The 22,343-nt window shown below is 35.8% G+C and overlaps 1 protein-coding gene across 1 annotated transcript; it reads left to right on the top strand.

The window, feature by feature from the left end:
- Positions 1-783: 783 nt before the first annotated feature.
- Positions 784-16,929, top strand: LOC131960055 (alpha-N-acetylgalactosaminide alpha-2,6-sialyltransferase 1-like). Its single transcript, XM_059325268.1, has 9 exons — positions 784-921; positions 1,446-1,671; positions 3,209-3,371; positions 5,967-6,126; positions 13,191-13,329; positions 13,422-13,525; positions 14,666-14,749; positions 15,351-15,450; positions 16,520-16,929. Exons 1-9 carry the CDS (start codon positions 821-823, stop codon positions 16,751-16,753), a joined length of 1,311 nt encoding a protein of 436 aa, XP_059181251.1. The 5' UTR covers positions 784-820; the 3' UTR covers positions 16,754-16,929.
- The last annotated feature ends 5,414 nt before the right edge of the window (positions 16,930-22,343 follow it).

The following is a 22,343-nucleotide window of genomic DNA, read 5'->3' as shown; positions in this document are numbered from 1 at the left end:
ACTGTTTTCTCTTCTTTTTTTACTCTAAATTGGACAAAAATATTTACAAAATAAACATTATGATGTGTGGAGTGGTTGAAAACTAACAATTGAGACCATTAACTCATTAGGAAAATATCTGAAGTATTAAATCAATTGAAGAGGAAGGTCATTTTCTCATAGACTTCTTTTAGCAACCCGTGGCTGGCCATTTTAGATAATGGCATTTTAAGGCACTTCTGCATTGGTTTCACTTTCTAAGCACGGAGGTTACTGCTTAATATTGCACAATTCCACTTGAAAATGATCCTCACAACAACAGAAAAAATCACCTGCCAAGACTACCAAGATTATCCCGGCAAAAACATTTTTTTCAGTTGAGAAAACCGCTTGGATCACCAGATTATTTCCTTCTCGTTTCCAAAGCAGCTGAAACCAAAGCAGCTGGAACTGTTCCAGCACAAAGCAGGTTTTTCTAGCTACCCATATGTACATACAAAGGGTAAAGGACTATTTCTATTAGTTTTATATTATAATAAAATTTAAAAAAAAAAAAAGTTTATTTATGTACCTTTTTTTTAAATGTCATTCAATTTTGTCATTAACTTTGTAACAGGTGAAAGTCCTGTTAAGATCCCCCTGCATAACTTCCTGCATCTATTGTGTAATAAACCAGTTATGGTACCATTGTGTGCATGTGCGTAAACTTTGCTCTTGCCCTGCCCAATGGTGGCGTTGACAAGATGTGTCATATACCTAATGGGACTTTTGCACTTGGGCACAAATACCTTAGAGAAAGCAAACACTTCACCACGGACAACAAAGCCTTCAGTTCCCAGGGATGGCAGGTCGAATCTCCAGGATTTTCTTTTTGCTGTTGGTGGTCTCAGGTTGCCTTGTTCTTTTTCTTTGCTCGTGGGAAAATGTGTCAACCAGCAAGCGGTAAGTTTTTTTTATATTAAAGGGGAAAAAAGGAAATTATCTACAATATTTCTGTTTATTTGTGTGTAAAGTACCGAACCCTCCTTTTATGTTGCGGGTCAAATTGACCCATTTCAATGTTTAAAAATCTAAAAAAGATTAAATTTAAAAAAAAATCAAAGTCATGTTAAACCATTGTATTTTATATGTACATAAAATAAGTTTTAACATGCTTTTTAAAAAAATTAAAAACAAGTGAATTATCCTCATTGAAACATCTGTGTGAAGTAAAGAGCACCAATGCACTAAATATTGATTAAAATGGTTAGAAATTTAGTTATTAATGAAATATAAACAATGTTTATTGTGATTTTTTAGTTTCTGACATTTTTGGATAATTAAACATGCCCCGGGTCAAATTGACCCATGAACATTATTGCTCTTCCTGAGAAATGAACATAACAGGAGGGTTTAAAAAGTAATTAAAAGTTTGTATATTCTTATCTGATGTATCTGTTGCCACTTTTGCCAAATTTTCACCTCAGCTGGGCCAGCTTGTCAGCAAGTAACAGAAGCAGAGTCAAAGAAATGATGCTTGACTTTTTGTTCTGGGGAGAAGGAGACTTGAGTCCACTGCCTGACATGTTCATGCCGACCAAACTCGCCGTGCCGGAGACTCCCATGCCGATCCTCTACAGAAAAAACTACACGAAGCTTCCTCAGTGGGATTTTGATGATGTTTATAACCAGGATGCTCATCCCTGGCATACAGTAAGGATGTGATGACAAGATAGGACAGAAAAGTTAAAAAACGTGTTATCTTTGTGGGAGTGGGTCTGTCTTTGGTGTGACCTGCATGGGCTTTCTGTGTGTTCTTACCCTATAGTTTTTACTGCAAGTCGTATTTGAACATTTGTTTTCCTGTTTGGCTTCTTGCCTGCTGCTTCCTTGAACTGGAACAGGGATGGGCAACTGGAGGCCCGGGGGCCCTATACGGCCCACATCCTCACTTGAAGTGGCCCTCAGTACAACTACATGCATTTGAGCATGAAATCTTAAAAGTGCAGTGTAAAAATGCACAAAATTACTTCTTGCAATTAATGTTGGTCTGCTGTTCTTGCACTGAAAAAAAAGAAATCACAGTAAGTGGTTATTATTTATTTGCTTCAAACCTTTTGTATTCCTGTTCATACTGTTATACATGCATTTGAGCATGAAATATGTTAAGTTTCTGCACTGGAAACATATTTAAAATTGCAGTTCATCTCAAGTGCACGGTCCTATATGTGGCCCTGTGGTAGTGTCCATGAAAAAGTGTGGCCTCCTCCAGCATTTAAGTTGCCCATCCCTGATCTAGAAGGCATCCTTAATTTAATCAAGCCAGTGCCTGAAATATTATCAGTTCTAAACATCACAATCCGTGGGTTTAACATTACAATTGCTATTTTAAATATGTTACAATCGTTTTACACAAGATTGCAGCGTGTTAATGTTAAAATTGCTGTTGCGTCATGAGCCCTCTTTTAAACGCGTAACAATCGCAATTTTATTTTTCTTTCTAAGATGATTTATCTGCATTTTATCCTATATTTGGCGCAATCGCAGGTTTAAACATCACAATAGCTATTTTAAATCATTGTTAATGCTGTAAAGCGGTTAGGTTTAGGCACCAAAACCACTCTAGGTTAGGAAACAGAACAGTTATGCAGCAACTTATTATGACCCATATTTACGTTTGTAGTTACAGCGCCCTCTAGTGGTCATAGTAATAATGAAAGATGCGAAGGTGGAAACGAGATAGCATGAAGTAACTATTTGCCATTCTAAAAGACCAACTTAATTTTTAGCATTTATTTTACTGTTTTAACTCTCTTTTCGTATTATTACTTTTGTGCTTCCCACTTTTTAATGAAAAAAAATAGGTTTCTTTGTTACAGAAATGTCTTGGAGAAGTTAGAAACAAAATTGTCAAATCATATTTTAGTTGCTCTTTGGGAGTTGATGTAACTGATTATGTTAAATGAGTTTAATCCAACTGAAATTATATTGTGGCAGAACTGTCAGAAGAATCCATATATTGTTGCATTATGGTTAAACTTGGAATCCTACACTCCTAATAAATATCAGCCTATTAATTTAATACAATATATTCTAATAACAATTTGATATAAAGGTAGTCAAGTAATAAGTGTCTGTACTCAGTACTGCTGAATAATGGCCCATTTTAGGAACTGGTTGTAGCCAGATGAACCAGTTAGAAATTACGTTTTCTATTAATATAATTCAATATTTCATCCTTCATCTTCAGACGTGTGCCGAGTCTCTGCGAAACACTAAGGATGAGAGCTTCAAGGAGGCTTTCCTTCCCAACGTTCGTCTGTTTCTGCACAAAGACAACTTCAACATGAGCGAGTGGAATCGGCTGTCACACTTCAACAATCCATTTGGCTTCATGGACTTCAAGTACAATGGTGGGTGTGTTTTTGAGTCAGACACAGGAATCACAAATGTACCGATTTGTGTGGGGTGCGGCAGCGACAGGGAACAAAATGCAACCTGGCAAACCTGTTCAGTCTGATTTGAATTGATAAAATAGCAATGTGTGGTGCAGTTGAATGTAATGGGTGTGTATTGCACGGAAGGTTCGTGTCAGAGTGTAGAGGGAGAGGTAAAACTGTCAAAAAATAAATTTGAAAACTGCGCTCTGTTAGAAAAATTGCATGAGTAAACCTTCAAAATTGAATTATCTGACACCAACAGGAAAATACCTCACCAATTATTTCTGCGCAGTCTTTGATGGGGAAATGATGAGCTGGAGTCGTCCGAGTTCTCAGTTTAACATATTTTATTACAATACGTCAAGAAATGTGAATTACAGAGCTCTGGGATTCACTTTAGGAATCAGTTTAACTGTCCCTGATACACACAGACAGGTTTCAGGTCATGAAGTCTGAAAACCTCGTCTCTACTCCTGCAAAAAACCCCAGTTTTACACTAACATAGTTTAATTATATCAATGAAGGTAGATTTCTTCCAGGAAGTCCAGCCTTCCCCCTCTGCTGATTCGCCAGTCTTCTTTCATACCGTCACACGTCAGGCCACCTGGGCAAAACAATCACTGCTACCCAGGACAGGACGAGGCCTTGTGGCCTGCTAACAAACTTGTTATGACGAACATACTGCCTTATTATGTTCTACAGAAATATAACAAGAGCCCAACTATTCTTCAATATCTACATGTTCTTTTAAAGGTTAAAAAAATATAAGACAGACAATACTATTTTTTTGTGATTATAGAATCTTAATTAGTTTAAGCAAATGGAATATATGTAATTAAAGTAATCATAGTTTTCTACATCAATATTAACACACAAACACAATCAATGTATCAAAATCATATTACCTGATTAAAATAAATGCATAGAGATAGACATTATCAAGGTTTAGTGAATTACGCATGCATAGTGACCTTTGATGACTGTTGGGAGAAAAATCACAAAGAGGAAAAGAGAGGAAGACAGTAACATTTCATTTTCAACAAGTATAATATTCAAATTATTCTAACAGCTCCAGGCCGCAAATTCCACTCTACAGAAATAATTTATACATAGAAACGTAGGAAAATTAGTCTCCTCACTCACAATCCTCTGGTAAGGCTGTCAGAGTTATAGTTTGGGCGTACGACGCAGAGATGCGGCACCAAAACGCACCAACTGCCTCATTGGCTCCCATATTAAGAACGCAGGAAGATTTCTGATTTCTGTTCGAGGCCAGAAATTCCAGTCCACCTCTGGCTGCTGTCACTCTTTCATTAACAGGTGTCAGTTAATTCTGTTGATTGCTTTGATCTTATTGCCTTTGATCTTTGATGTGATCACAGTTACACAAACACACATGCACTAAAGTGCGCACACTCCTCACACATGCATACACATGCGTCATACACGCACACACAGGTAACTTTATGTGATTTTAATTACACACACACACACACACACACACACACACAGGTAACCTTATGCGATTTTCGCTACACACACACACACACACACGAATGCGCGCGTAAGCGCGCACACTCCTCCAGATACATGTTTCTCTCTCACACACACACACACACACACACACACACATTCACACATTTTGAGGTTAAAGGGCATAGTTTGAAATCTCTGAAGAATCTCATCATAGTGTACACACACCTGCAGTAACCCCCGTGGCCCTTTCAAAATTTCCCCAGAGGAAATTTTCTAGTTAGTTTTCTTATTTTCATCCTATTGTTTGTGTAAAACTAAATAGAAGAAAAATAGGAAAACATTCATGCATGAGGCCAGATATTCTTGTTGTGGACTTTTTTGCACATTTTAGTACATTATATATTTTTTTCTTTTTTACATAGATTCTTTATTGATTTTTTAGCATTACAAAGAACATTTATTTATCCGCCAAGTTGCATTCTCATCAATTACAAAAAAGTAAAATAACAGTACAATAAATTAATAAAATAAAATAAAAATTAAATTAAATAATCAATATTAGTAGTAGTAATAATAATAATAATCATAATCATAATTTTATATTCAATTATTTATTTATTTCAAACTTGAAAACAAACACCATCTAAAAGCAAAAACACAAACTTGCATGACTCTTTTTATATTGCGAGACATTATGTAATTTTTTTAATTGTGTTTTTTTTTTACATTACAGTGAACATTTATCAACCAAGTGCCCTTACATTCTCAGCGATAACAAAAATATAAATAATAATAATAATACAATTAAAATAAAATAATCAATAGTAGTAGTAGTAGTAGTAGTAATAATAATATTAATAATAATAATAATAATAAAACAACCACCATTTAGAAGCAAAAACACAAACTTAAAATAAAAATAAAATAAAAATAATCAATCATAGTACTAGTAATAACAATAATAATAATAATCAGTCAATAAGCTCATGACTGTCACTTCATCTTTCAACTAGATCTCCAGCTCCTTCTCTCTCTCTGTATGTCTTTCCTCCTTTTTTCAGCTGTATTTGATTTTTTTGTATTTTTCTGTAGATGTGATGGCTGCAGTGAAGTTGATCCAAAAAGCTCCAGAGCCGCTCCTGCAGCCGAATCCACGCAGCGGCTGTGTTCACTGTGCTGTGGTGGGCACAGCCGGGATCCTCAACGGCTCTAAAATGGGGAAAGAGATCGATGGTCATGATTACGTTTTTCGGTAAGCAAGAAAACCATTCTAATGTTTGTTGTCGTTGTTGTTGTTTGTTAGATCCCAGCTGGTGGGCACTGGGTTCATACTGCTGTATTAGTGGCTGATCTACCTGAACTCCATTCAGAACATTTTAAACGTTGTTTGCTTGTCGTCTTGCAGACAAAACAGGCAATACTTGAATTCAGACTTTTTACACATCTGCATCATGTTTTAGTGTTTTCTGCATACTTTTGATCTGTTTATTGTAATTATATCACAGCAAAATCTGTTTAATTTGGGTACATACTGAGGAAGTGTTGCTGTGACAGCAGTCATCCAAAAGGCCAAATTAGATTAAATTCACTGATTCACTTATTAAACCAGACATTACAGCATTCATGTTTCCAGTGCATGAGGTTCAAAGCAGCAATTGTGATAATTATTATCGTGGTACAAGAAACCCTTTTAATTTTTGTCGTTGTTGTTGCTAGACCCCAGCTGGTGGGCAATAAGGGATTTATTTAAGATCAAATTTTCTTGTGTGAGCTGTAAAAGTTCTGCTTCACATCTGTCAGATGTCATGACTATCAGAGAGTGAATCATTCTCTAAATTTGCCAAGCCAATATTTAGTCTTGGGCGGGGATCCCCTGATGGCACTGGCATACGGCTGGCATTTGTGCCAGCTGTATGAGGGTGTTAACATCACCATGCTGTACAACACAGCTTAAATATCTATCAGTTATCCTATAGAGCAAATAATGAACTGTTTGCTTTAATCCTCAGCACACTCTACTGGCATGTGTCATGTCAAACTAAGCTATAGGGTACATGTTTATAAAGTAAGGCCCACAAAAACCAACTTTCATGTTGTGTGTATCCTTTGGAGTTTGTTCAGCATGAGTCAACAAGGAAGCAGCTCCAGGATGTTTCTTTTTTCTTTTGTTTCTTTTTTTGTGTGTACAAAGTGTGGAGGCACGTAACAGACAAGACTGAAGGACTCAAGTTGAGTCTGTTGCTCTGGTATTTTACTCAGCACAACTCTAAAACCCTAACAAGCCCACCAAGCTAAAAGGTAGCTCAAGATAACACTCCTCCTCATTCTCCTGTCAGGTTCTTAAAGGGGCCGCAGCCTGTAGTGAATGTCTCTATATTGTGGGTCACCACAACAGTATTCTTGTACTCCAGTGGTATAATTTGCAGCTTGTTGATCTCAACCACGAGCCCCGCCTCTTCATGTGTCACCTTAATTATCTTTGTTGACAGATTTGATCAATGTGGTGGCGTTGCAGTAATGCAAAATTCAGTCATGAAACTAAGGTGTGTAGTTAAGATCAGAATGCTGCTTGAAGCCGGTTTACCAGACGTATGTGGGTTTGATAATGATCTTCTGCACATGTAGAAGGTATAGTACAGGGGTGGGCAACCTGCCTACCCCTGTACTATACCTGTGGCTCTTCAGGCCATCTGCCGTGGCTCCCTATGGCTGTGACAAAGAAGTTACAGTTTTCATTCATCCCAAAGCAATTAGCTTATATACGGCATTAAAAAAATGTTTCAACATCTAAAATGTGCAACATTGCTTCAGAAGTCTACAGCCTGGTGACTTTACTTCTGAATTTTGCCAACTTCATATCTGGTTTTGTGTTTCCTTTTCGATTCTAAATCCCCATGAGATACTTCTTTGGTGGCTTCATTCTGACAAATTCATATTAATAAATGCTCATTATGACCTATTTGTGAGGTTAATTTAGGCTGAGTAGGCTGTTTTATCTTCATTGTAAGGTCCAAAATAAGGTTTGTGGCTCCATTCCGACATTTTTTTTGTTTTTCTGGCCAACAATGGCTCTTTTGTTAGTAAAGGTTGCCGACCCCTGGTATAGTAGGTTCGACCACATATTTAGGAAGCTGATATTAACTTACAAAGGCCGTTTAAAGGACTGAAAATGTTTGAAACGGGTGCAAATCAATCAAGAAACACAGAGTTCCTTCGTCACTGGGAGGATCACTCTTTAAGCAAAGCTAAGTGACTGCCGACCAAATTATAAATAAAGAATAAAATAATTATAATGAGCAAAATTATTGTAATAAAAAAAATGCCTGTTGACAAAGGATATAATAACTGTATTTACTGCACCAAAACACATTGAAGCTCTAAAAGAATTTGTAGCTTGAATTACAATCAATAGGTGGGCCTACAGTATAATGCTTTTTGATCTGTTGTTGTCTGGAGAGCAGAAAATAGTAAAATTCACTCTTTTTTATGTTTTTTAAAAGGATTCACAGATTATAACAGTGTTTTATAATGTCTGAATTCTGGTTTTACAGGTCTTAAGTGTAGGTTGGTGGTTTTTAAACTGGACATTGTCTAATGTGGTCTGGATCAAAAAATGTGGTGAAACTGCTCCTAGAAAAGTACAGATTGCTGCCAGGCGTTGAGATTCTCCTGGTGCTGATCAATCCAAACTCTCAAACATTTTAAAAGTTGTTTGTTTCTGACTGGGCATGAATTGGGATTTTTTACATTTTGGCATTAGGTTTTGATCTGTTTATTGCAATTAAATCAAAGCAGAATCAGTTTATTTTGGGTTTATACTGCTGTATTAGCGGCAGTTAGGTAAGCTTTGATCTTCCTGAACTCCATTCAGAAAACAAACATTTTAAAAGTTGTTTGCTTGACGTCTTGCAGACAAAACAGACAATGCTTGAATTCAGACTTATTACACATCTTTATCATGTTTTAGTGTTTTTGGCATACTTTTGATCTGTTAATTGCAAATACTTCACAGCAAAATCTATTTAATTTGGGTACATAACGATGTAGTGCAGCTGTAACGCCAGTCATCCAAAAGCAGAATGAGATTAAATTCACTGAGATGTGTCCACCCGGATGATATTATTAATCAAGACATGACATCATTTATATTAAAGAACTATAGGGGGAAAGTGTTGTGCTGGGACTCTTCACCCGTGAGCGTACTCCGGTTAGGGAATAAGGATACCGTTTTTGACTTTAACTTCTTTATCTTAAACTTTTTCAGCAGCACGTCAGTACACACACACATTTTTCAACACGTTGATTCTAAGGCCCCCGAACGTAAACATAGCTGCCCTGTAAACTGCCCGACTCAAACAGACAGAACTGAAAAGTAAATATAATTATTAACCTGTTTAAATCAATATAATCTAATTAACAGATATAATATAATATATATTATATATAATGATATATATATACAATATAATTAACTAATTAACAGAACTAATAACAGATCAATAGGGTGTATTAATAGGGATGTATCACGTACAAAGCAGCAATAACTGAGGTTAATAAATGCTATAATTATCATAGCAGTTACAGTTGATTGTTTACACTGGTGTGGCTTGTGGGAGTAGCATGAATAAACACAAATGTGGTAGTGTGGAGTCATGAAAATCTGTGATGCACTCATACTGCATGGGCCAAAATGTGGCACCAGACTAGCTGAAGATTGTTTTTAGCTGATAGAAAAGCCTTTGCCTTGTAACTGAAGCTCTGACTCGTGGCCCCATGTGAGGAGTAAAGAGTCTGCAGTCAATGACGATATTAAACATTTAATAAAAAAGGTTTATCAGAAATTATGAATTACTAAAACTCTCAATAATCCTTGAGCAGACAGTCTCAAATGTGTAAAACCAATCTAAGCATGAAGGTTCCAGTAGTATGAGAGATTAGATGAGTCACTATAGATGGTGCAGAAACTGAGGATTTTGGAATTATCAATAGAGTGTGAAGAAGTATTGTATTGCAGAGATTTCTACTGAAATTAGCAAGCTAACTTGTCTCAAAATACCTCTTGTACCTCAAGAGTAGGCCTGTCACGATAATTACTATATCAACTTATCTTTCCATATAGAAAAATGGACACACTTTTTTTTCTGGACTCAATATATTTGGGTTGTTTACATGCGTGACTTTTTGTGCTTTTTTGTGTTGTGTTTAAAGTGATGCTGCAAATGTTTGACAGACAGGACGAATTGGCAAAAAATTACTACTCAAGAGGCTGTAGTCAGTCACAGTAGCACCCATTAAACGTTTAGATTACTTCTAAAACTAAAATTAGGACCAACACTTGAATGTGTGACTCACTTTTTATGCACATGTTTTAATGTAACTATGTCACTCAACTACAGCCTTTATTCCCCCAACTATCATTGTGTTTGCCACAGAGCTTATTTTCTGCAATGTTACAAAATCAAATGCAAAAATCTCATAGGCGAATCCTCAATCGACCCCATAGTGATGGCAACTTCTGGGTTGGCCTACAAAAATATGTCATTTCATTTGTTGTATCAACCTATTGTTTTTTAGGTTCCAGATCTTGTTGAGCAGGCTGCATCGTCCCCACACCTCCCTGACTCTGTATCACACCTGAGCCTCCTCTCTGCTTTCTCCAAATGCAGAATATCAGTTCAGGTGCAGGCCTGAATTCTAGTTTGGCAAGTCTGCTACACTTTAGATGACATTGCAGGTTTATTGCATGTCTGTTATTGCTGCATTTAGTAAAGCATGCTTTAACAGACCCTTTAATGAACTAACTGTTACTACTGCAGTGAAGTTTTTGCATATAAAAACAGCCAAACTGTTTATGCACCCTCATTTACAAAGTTCAGAAAACAAAGCCAGTTCAACCTGCAAAACTTATGACCTGGAAAGAAACATAAACACCAGTTGGGAAGGGAACTTATCTAATCTTTGGAGGAATTTATAATTGCAGGCTGCAAAGCGAGTGATGCTACATTGGATTATGTGCGCAGGTTATGAAATAACTATTTAATAGAGTTTCAGTCAGGAAGTTCATTGGTTTTAGCTAAAACTTGTGAAATAACTTAAGATAATTAAGTGACAGTTAATGTTTTTTTTACAGCATCACAACTTTTGGGAATCGGGTTTCTAATGCATTATGCAGCCTGTCTTGTACCATTCTTTCAAATTAAAAAGAAAAAGTAAAAGCATAAGTATGATGTAAAAAAAAAAAACTGACTTGTAAAATAAACCCATAAACCCCTGATACTGAAGGAAGCTGCATGTGCCTGCCACCAGTTTACAGACAGACATAAATACTAAACGGAAAACGAACTTGCCAAAGAAAATAATTTCACATGCTTGTGTCAAGATTCCAGTTTAACCTACATCTGAGGCTTTTAATTATTTATCCCATCACTAATTGTATAATCAGATGGCTGCCTGGTTACTTGTAGACGTTTGTGGCTCAGTTATCAGTGCAGTTACGGTTATTGGCATCAGGAAGTTCCAGTGAAAAACTTTTACTCATATTGGGAAAAGTACACAAGGACCTGATAAAGAAACAAAAACAGTGAGATAACAGACCAGTTGTGTCACATCTAAGTTGGGAAAAACTGCTGTTAATGTTGTCCAGTAAACCTGTTCTTCTATAGTCATGACATCAGACCTATTGTTTAGCTACACTGGAGCCACATGTCTGCTCTTCTGACAGAAAGGCCTTAGCCAGGTCATGCCCAAGCTTGTCTAGTCATTGTCTCTAACTGTGTCATGTGGTAAGGGTGTGTGACTTTTGTACACTGACATCTGATACTCACCACCTCTAGAGCTTCTCATCCCGTTCTACACCTCTCATGACCTCAATGGGACCATCAACATTGCTATCACCTTTTGATTTGCGCAACAAAAGTTACTTTTTAACTTTCAATATCATTGTGAGATGGAGCATGGCATTGAGTGAGGGCTGTACTCTCTGAGTGCCTTTCTAGTTTGTTTTTGTTTTATTCGCTCTGCATTTAAAGCCCACATTTCCCCCTGTGAAGGAAATTTGGTACTTCCTGTCATGGTGGGACAAGAAGTAGGCGGCGACCTACTTGATATTCAAGACGCAAGGCCTTGTGGGAACTCATACTGTGAACTTAACTCTGGTAACACCATGTGAGAGGGGTACGTGTAAATGAGTGACCTGTGTCCGAAGGTTATGTATGGGTAAGAGATAGGGCCTCATTGAGCTCTGCTGAAGACCCAATGCTGAAAAATGCAACAGTCATAAGTTGAGTGGTGTATTGGGCTTTGTTGTACTGTAAAAGAGCCATTCGGGATTGTGCGGTGTATGGAATACGAATATGCTAATAAAACTTGCTGAACAGAGTATTGAGTGCTTTGTGTTTGGACAGCTCACCCACTAACTTAGTGCAACCCACAAAATTGCCATAACACCCAGTGCAACATTTGTAAGCACAGTGCAGCTGCCACAGGACAATGTTAAAGGCAGAGATGGAAAAAGTATTTAGATCCCTTGCAATATATTTTTTTTAATGTACAATACCTGGCAACGTGCAATATTTGTCCTATTATGTGCAATATATTTATGGGTAATACTGTATAGCATCATATCTGCTTTGGCAAATTGAAGACTGTGCACATAACCTCACTTTCTTGCCCATGTTTATATTATATCGTATATATTTTCTTTACATTTACTGGCCTATGTTTATATTGTACATATTATATGTATATATATTGAATGCAGGACTTTTAATGTAGTGAAGTAATTTCACAGTGTCTTATTAGTTTGTTTACTGAAGTAATGGATCTGAAAACTTTTTCCACCACTGTAATAAAAAATTCTGTAGTCATTTCATTTTACTTAATATATTTGATAAAATGTATTAAATATAAATGCGTCCTTGATTTTGAGGCAGTTGTTTAAGTAACTTTAATATAAAAATGTTTGAGATAGAATCTACTTATTTTGATCACATTAAATATAATCTTTATGTGTATGTAATTCTAAATCAAGAGAATTTTGAAAGAATCCAACACAATAGAATTTGTCCATTTTTAATTGACAGGCACATCCTGTTAAGTTGTTATTAACTCAACTTGTAACATAGTTAGATTTAATTAATAATATTGCGTGCAATCTAGTAGCTATTGTTTATCTTTTTTTACAATGTAGGGTCATAATTTCTGGAGGACAGTCTTGTAAACTGACACATAGTGACAGTATCATGTTTGAGCACACAATAAACCTGACTGAGATTCATTGTGGGTATCTCTCACATTTTGTGTCTGTTTGTGTGTCAGGATGAACGGAGCGGTCATCAAAGGTCACGAAGAGGACGTTGGACAGAGAACGTCGGTGTACGTTCACACGGCCCACTCCATCACTACCTCGCTGTATTTGTTCAAGAAGTACGGCTACAAATCTGTCCCTGCTGATGAGGTATTCAAACTTGAATGTAACGTGTAATATTGTGATTTATAATGCATAAAAGGCGCGTTCACACTCATATGTCTCCCCCTTCTTTATGGCAGGGTATAAAATTTGTGATGATTCCTGAGGGGATGAGGGATTTCAACTGGCTCGGAGGTCTTCTCAAAGGAGAAAGGATCCCTGAAGGCTCATACAAAAACAAGAGGTGAATATCAACTTAAATATAAGTAATAATAACTTGTTTGCACAACTGATCTATAAGGCAGTTGTGAAGACAGTCTGGTATATCCAGTGCTAGAATAGGTAAATCCTCAAAAATCCTTGATTCTCTATACGAGAAAAGAGAAAAACAATTAATCCCATTTCATTCTACTTGTTCTCCAAACTAAAAATATCTAGAATTATACCAGTTTTACTGTTAACTAGAACCATTCACTCACATTTTCAGTCAAAAATCTGTATTTAAGTGCATTGACGAGGCGTACAGCCACCTGTATGTAAATTAAAGCCCGACAGATATGGGATTTTGGAGACCGAAGCCGATACTGATTTTAGAGGAAGAAATTCATCAATATGGTGGCAGATATAGTACATTTTTTGAGCTAGAATGAAAATAGACCTTTTTTACGTGGATTGTGCACCAGTTTTCCACCACTCTGCAAATGTACCCAGAGAGCTACTTTCTCAAACATTAAACTTTATCAAATAATATTTAACATTGCTAAACATTATTATACATTATACAAACAATACACTACTACTACATGCAACAACTTATTGATCAAATGTAAAGTACTTTCAGGAAAACAAACACACACACACACACACACACACACACACATATATATATATATATATATGTCAACTATAACATATCAACATATATCAACATATATATGTCAACTAAATTAAATAACTAAACAATAATAAAATAAATAGCTAAATAAACATAATTACTGTTCAGTTTCAGTCAGTTGCTGACTATTCAAAAAAACATAATAACTTACACTGTTTCTGAATCACATCAAGCTACATTTTCTGCATTATATATTGTGTAAAAAAGATTTCATGAAGGTACATATCGGACAGCACATACACCGATACCAACACCTTTTATAGGCCGATATCGGCCGAGTATCTGTCAACAGATATATCTGTACGGCTCTAATGTAAACCGCTGCCTGGAACAATACCACCAGCGGATTAAACTTGACTTGGAGTCAGCTGAGGTGCACACCTTCTTCAGTTTGCCTCAAGCTCTTACTGTGTGTCACAATCTAGAAGGAACAAAACCAGCTTTGCATCATTCTTATTATGAACTGACTTTTATATTTAATCCCCACAGGCCAAGGACGTACTACGCCGATCGGTACAACGAGACGCGCTTCTATGTTCTGCATCAGGATTTCCTCAGATACGTGCGAAACAGGTCAACATCCTCTCACAACTTAATTTTACTTTAAATGGTTTACACACACGACAATAATAATTACCTTCATTACTCATGTACTGTACTTACAAATAGGTTTTAGGTCCTTGGCTTTTCACTGCTACTTTATTATTCTACTCCACTATACTTCAGACATGAACATTGGACTTTATTATTTCAATACATTTATTTATGTCTTTATTGTTACAAAAGATAATGAAGAAGTAAATTATGACATCATATTATGGATTAAGATTAAACTTTATTGATGCCCATGAACTACCCAGCTATAAATAAAGTAGGCAATGCACCATATTTGCACCAATAATTATAATCCAATACATTGTTCTGAAATGTGGCATTCTGCAAAATGAGTACTTTTATGTTTTGAAACTTTAAGTAACAATTGAAATGCATAACTTTAATTTCCTCCTTGTGGTGCTGATACTTTTAAGTGCAAGATCTGAGTGTTTCTTCCATCTCCGACCAAACCTTTATTTATATAGCACACTTGCAGTCTTTAATGAAGGAGACTGTAGTTGGTCTTATCTTATAGATAAAAAGAGTCAGATTTTTAATGTATGTTTCTTTGTGCCCACAGGTTCTTAAAGTCTCGTAATCTGAATGCTCGTTACTGGGCGATTGTCAGACCAACCAATGGGGCATTCGCTCTCTTCCTGGCCCTGCACACCTGTGACACTGTAAGTTAATATCACTTAAAGTTGTCCACATGCCATCTAAAGACCCACCACCAACATAGCACACAGATCTGGAAGTCGGTCTCCATTTGTCAAACTCATTTTGTTAAGATAGCATTTTCCACACTTCCAGGTGAGGACAAGTACATACCTCATTGCTTACAAACCTAAAGGGATTGTTCAGATTTTTTTGAAGTGGGGTTGTATGAGGTACTTACCCATAGTCTATGTATTACCTGCAGTAGATGATGGTCTTTGGAGAACCAGCTGTGCTCCAGGCAGAAAAGAGACAAAACGTATTTTAACCACCTAAACAAAGGCCCACCCTAAAACTATCATACCGGTTTATGTATACGCTATAAAAAAGACATGTACACCGATTTTTGTTCTATCCACAGCCGTTTCATTTGGCACTACTTTTTATCAACTGTATAACTTCCATGTTCAGATCAGCTGTTTTGGTCAGAATCCAGAACATATATCGGGAAACGTTTTTTACGAGTACGTTTTGACGTATCGAACATTTAACTCACATGACTGATCAGCTTTTTCCGAGCTGGCATGCAAGAACAATTATAAGTTGTCCAGTTGAATCCAATTCCTGAAGACTTCTTTCTATTTTCTTTCATAGGAGACAAAAATTGTCCGATCAGCAACCTCTTTTTTGTTGTTGTTTTCTCTACTTCTTATACTGTTTACTGATGGATTAGCCTATAGCAATAAATTACACTGCCATCTTCTGACCAACGTATGTTAATGCAGCTTTATTTATTCGCTCTAAACCAGCTCATAGAAATGTCACTAATTCGCATTTTCTTTAATGCAACATTTCAAAATTTTGTTTCAAAATTTCCTTCTACTTTAATGAAAACACGGCTATTGACTGTTGGTAAGTACCTCATACAACCCCACTATACCTTTAACTTTATGTATAGTTTATCGAAAAATAGAAAATAGTTCATCATTCAGGGTAACGTGCTAATTCCCTTTCTTGCTAAATTAGATGAGAATAACTGAATCCCACAGAAAGTTATTTAATTAGCTCCCTGTTTTCTGTTTCTGTCATTCTCAGGTGAGTGCGTATGGATTCATGACTGAGGACTACAAGAAATACAATAACTACTACTTTGAGACAAACGTTAAAACGCGTGTTGTTTTCTATGCCAACCACGACTACATCCTAGAGAAGAATTTGTGGAAAAGACTTCATGACAACAAAATACTTAAGCTATATCAAGGACCACAGTCAGAACCGGGGACAGAAAAGGGGTCAGAAAAGGGGTCAGAAAAGGGAAAGCTGAAGTAACACTGATACACTGAGATGCACTAGGTAATTTGACAGTTTGTTAAATTGTTATTTTTACCCAAACCCTGTGAGAAAATATATGAAACAGTTTTGTCTTCTTGAGGTGTTTTTTCGCCTTCATCTTACATATTTTAATATTTATTCGACCTTCTTGGATGTTAACAAGATGGACTAAATACAAGTAGCAGATCTCTGTACACAAGGTGGTTTAACAGCATTATGAACTACTGCCTCAATGTGAACAGAAGATTTATCAACCCATCTGGTTAAAGTTACAAAAAAAGAAACCTTCAGGAAGGTTTATAGAAGGGATTTTGTACCACAGTGCATATACGCTTTAGCTCATTTTAACAATGAATTTGTTTTAATTGAAGTTGCCTATCAGAAATATCAAAATGACAATATAACAGTGCTAAATATACAGTAAAATTGCAAGTGAAGTTGAATAAGAGGATGAATGTACCTGTAGTGTATAAATACTAACATAAATATCCAAATGCGGCAATAGAGAGCAAACGAAACTACTTATTTTTGTCGGCCAACCCGGATGTTAGCATCTCCATGTGGTCTCTTGAGAATTCGCCAATGAGATTTTTGCATTGGATTTTGGATCATTGCAGAAAATAAACTCTGTGGCAAACACATGTTTCTGATGCTTACACGTTGTATTGAGCAGGATAATCTTCACAAATGAACACAACTTTTATTATGCTATCGCAAACTACCATTTTTCTTCAGATGGTCTCTGACAAGCTAACCAGCGGTTTTGACAAACGTGAACATCTCTTTAGCTTGTGTCAACCACAGACCTTATTTCAGGCATCTAACCACCAACCCATTTAAAATCCTCATTGAGTTTGAGGGGATAGACCCCAGGGCGCTAAAATGCTAACTTACTTCCAGGTTTAAGAACTCATTCCTGTGGCGAGCTATGTTATTAATATAAAACTCTCTGCCACAATGTCCCAAAGGCTAATGGACCTTTGCAGTATTTAGCAACAGAAACAGCAACTGTGTAAAAGCACTAACATTTTAGAGGAAAACATTGATAGACACCGGTTAACTCTAGCTAGCTACAGTGAATTATGGCTAATGCTAACCTAGCCTATACCAAGTTAGCTCTTGCAGTTAGCTACAATTATCTGTGCTAATCTCATAAATTAATAGCACTGAAATGCATTATACACCAAATACATGCCGATTGTTTTATGTTTGAGTTGTTGTTTCAGTGTCATCTACTCACCCCATGTTACTTCTTATTCATCCTCAGACTTTGTTTATACTTGTTTTCACCAATATTTTAATGAAATGTTGTGTGTTTGGGAAATTGTGAGCTAAGACTTGGATTATATTATACAAATTGTGTGACAGTTTGTAAACAACTGTTTTTGTATAGTTTTGCAGCCCCTATACACTTCAACTCATTAAGGATTTTTTAAGTTTTCTGATTCTCCGTTTTCTTAAATATTTCAAAGTAACAGGAGTTATTAATTTAGGATATGATCATATGTGTGGAAGTGTGGGATAATTTATTGCACTTGATTTCTATACATATTGGCCTCAATGTATTACACATTCTGGGAATGATGCAAATATTCATATGAACTGTATACGTGGATGTGTCTTTTTTGTGTTGTTGTTGTTGTTTTCCATATACTTTCATGTCTTTGTATTTTATAGCTTATTAGAAAAAAAATAGTCCGTCCTCTTTCTTGTTTGTTTATATTTTTAATCCATTGTCAGGTTGGGTGTGGTTATAAAGGTATAAATGTATACTGTTGTTTAATGTGACAACAGAAGAAGTTTACAGTAAATAATAATACTGAGGTACTTTAGCTGAGTAGCCTACACATTAGAGGAGTTTAGAGTGTCTGTAGCTGTTATTGATACAAAGTGCTTTACATAACTAAATATGAAACAAAAGCAGTTGGGTATAATCTGTATTATTTTAAAATCAATCATATAGATCCTGTATTTTTTTGTGTGTGATTAATTTCTGTTGAGCTCACAAATACACATAATTATTTATTTCCTCAACCTTTTGGTTTTTGGACATGCCAGAATGGCTGAAATTGTTTTGGGGGATGGTGCGGTGTTGGAAAAAGTTAGTCTGAAACCCCAATTTTAACTGAGGTTGAATTTTTAACGCAGGACTTTTACTTCTGACGGAATATCTTAACTTTTGAATGAAGGATACTGCTTCCACCCCTTTAAGATACAGAGATGATACAGGTGTTAAAACAGGCTGTGATTTTGTTTTTTACTTGCTGCTGAAACCAGGTTTGAAGTACTGTATGCCCTCTGTCACGCATGTGATTGAAATAAAAACAGGTTCAAGGTAACAAGGCGTCTCTGTATTATTAAGGCATTGTATTTATTATGTTTATCCAAAGGGATGGTCATGTTTTGTGTGTGACAAATGTACTCTTATGAATAGCAGTGTGCTCAAAACCTTGGGTTTCTAATTGTCTTTGATTTTGTCTTTTTATTTACATTGTTTCTTTTTCATTGTTTCTTGTGTGTTTTTTTCTTCTTGAGTCTCTCATGTGAAACATCAACATCACCAACAGCCAACAGGTAATTTTCCTCTAATGCAACTTGCTCCAGCTAATACAGCATGATGAAAAAAGCAGTTAACATTATTGGGAATATCTTGAAGTCATTATACTGTAGGAACTGATAAATTCTCAATTCTTCTTCACATTGTTTTCAGAGACTCAAACTTTCTTTCACAAAAGTCACAAACCCACAGACTGAATTGAACAAAGGAGAGGTAATAGGTTAAAAAAATAAAAATAAACACAATAAAGGATTCTTGACATCTGATAACCCAAGAAAACTGTATTTCACTATGATGTTCTATCCCTATTTAATGATTCAAACAAATAGAATTTTTGCAAAACCAAGATATAAATAATTAGACTCACTCACTTAGTACTTTGATGGTTCGATGTCCAATCCCTGAGAGGTAATTAAAACAAATAGCACCACCTGCTGAAATATTAGTGTTATTACTACAAACAAAGTCAAAGTACAGTAAAACACTTTTCATGTAGTACTGGCAATTAATATGAATACATTCAACAAAATAAATCAATAAATATACATTTTTTTAAATGAATAGATGAAGTCACATGAAATGTAGTCAGATTATCTGATTAATTTAATTCACCAAGACATATAAGCTAATTACAATGTGATATGAATGCTACAATAAATCCTTTCATTTCTAAACCAAGTATGTTTAAGTGACTTTAGGAGACCATTAAACTAATGGGTCAGGACTCTTGCAGTGCAAAGCAGTTTCATTTTGTATGCTTTTCTTTGTTGATTGTGAGTCGTTTTGTCCACATAAAATATCTTAGAATAAATACCATGTTAATTAACTTTAATCTAAGATTTAATAATGTATCAAGCTTATAGGCACACACAAAGATAAAAGTCAACAAAGATCAAATAAATTAAAATAAATAGTTTATTCATTTTAATGAGTTGGAAACTACAAGGCTTGGATACGGGGGCCCGGAAAGGTCATAATTCCTGCTCAGGTCACAGAATCTTACTGATAACACAATTGGGCGCAACATCTGTGGACACATGCGAGCCACGACTGAGGTGGAGTCCATGGCAAAAATCGATCAAAATGTATTTCTAAAAATTCCCCAAAAATACAAAAATGGACACCTGACAGTTTAAAACAATTATTATTCAATTTTTATTTAATTTAACACTCGTTGTTGATTAGTTACATAGTTATTTACATTTAATAAGTCGGAAACTAAATGGCTTGATTACGGGAGCCCAGAAAGTTCATAATTCGTGTTCAGGTCACAGAATCTAACGGTTAACACGTTTGGGCGTAACACCTGTGGACACATCCAGGCCACGACTGAGATGGAGTCCGGGGGGGGTCGATCAAAATGTATCACTAAAAATCATACAAATACAGAAATTTAAACTTGACAGGTAAAAATATGATTTTTACATTTTATATTATTTTAAATACTCGTTGTTGATTGGTCACCAAACTGACAGTGGGAAGGCTAACGGTCAAGCAGAGGTCAGTCGAGCTAGCTGCTTCCATCATGGCGGATTATTAGGGAGGAAAAAAGTAACAACACAAGTAAAAAACCTGATAAGTAACTTAAATGTCGTCACCCTGTTAAAATAATCGCTTAACTCATTTTTTCAAGTTTTGCAGGAAACACAAAAAACTTCACCAAAAGTGTAACATATGACATTTATTGATAATTTCACTCAAAAAGGATGAAACAAAGGATGGCTATTGGCATAGTAATAACACTGTGTGTAAATTATGTAACTTAAGACAAATAAATGACTTAGGCAATTTTTTGAACATGCCTTTGTGACTTAAGCGAGATATGGTAACACTTTATTTTGAAGGTGTCTACATAAGAGTCACACAAGCCTGTCAGAAACATGACATGACAAGTATCATGAGCATTAATGTTACTTCAGAGTGTCATTAATGTTCATGACACATCCCATGTCTTGTGTAAGACACGCTCATGTCACTCTTATGTAGACACCTTAGAGTAAAGTGTTACCAATATTAGTGTCAACAACAAAACACTGATAAATTAAACTGATAACTAAACAATCTCCCTCTAGCTCTACTTTGCTGGGTTCTTATCTGATGTCTATGAATGTGACAAATTGTCAAAGAAGTGATGATCTTAAAGGGGTAAAATTACATGATCTGATCAACTGAGGATGAAGGTGATTTTACCATAGGTGGCCGGCGTCATGAGGAGATGATTTAGGCAAAAAAACAAAACAATTTTGTCAAAAAATGACTTAGGCGATTATTTTAACAGTGTGACGATGTGGGCTGCGCCGGAAAAGTGTATTCTACAAACCGTATTAAATCTGTCTGCTACATGACTTCTAACAGGTAAGTCTCCTTTAATCATTTGACCCATATGACGTTATTACAGTTGGACTTTTGCTGTTTTCGGAGCATAAAAAACGTGTTTAGTGAAGCTGGCCTTTCCTTATTTTTGTTTATTTTGTTCAAAATGAACATCAGCAAACATATTTAATACGCGTTTTTTCTCTCCAAACAATTAAACAGTAGGCTACGTCACATCCCAACCGTTCAGCCAAACAGCAGCAAGCTATAACCTGCTATAACCTTCACCTGCTGGTCTTTGTACTTTATTATCATGAAGACACCTTTCCCATGTCTCATTCCTGCCATTTTATCTGTAATAATGATTGAACGATTTTACTCAGTGCTAAAGCATTTATGGGATAATGCAAGAAATACATTTTTAAACGTTTATTGAGTCCAATGCAGAGGTTGCCTGTGGTGGCAGAAATATTCAGATCTCTTATTTAATAAAAGCACTAATACCACACTGTGAGATTATTCCACTACAAGTAAAAGTCCTGCATTCAAAACTTACTTAAGTTAAAGTACAAAATGATCAGCATCAACGTGTACTTAAAGCATCAAAAGTAAAAGTACTCCTAAAGCAGAATGGCCCCACTCCTATTATTTGTTATATATATTTCAAATATAGGTATGGTAGAGGTATTTTGGCAAATTTTGTTCAAAAAGGCAGTA

Source organism: Centropristis striata, chromosome 21 (assembly GCF_030273125.1).
Source record: "Centropristis striata isolate RG_2023a ecotype Rhode Island chromosome 21, C.striata_1.0, whole genome shotgun sequence".
NCBI lineage: Eukaryota > Metazoa > Chordata > Actinopteri > Perciformes > Serranidae > Centropristis > Centropristis striata.
Note: the sequence above shows the minus strand (reverse complement) of the source record. Positions and strands in the feature narration are given on the sequence as shown.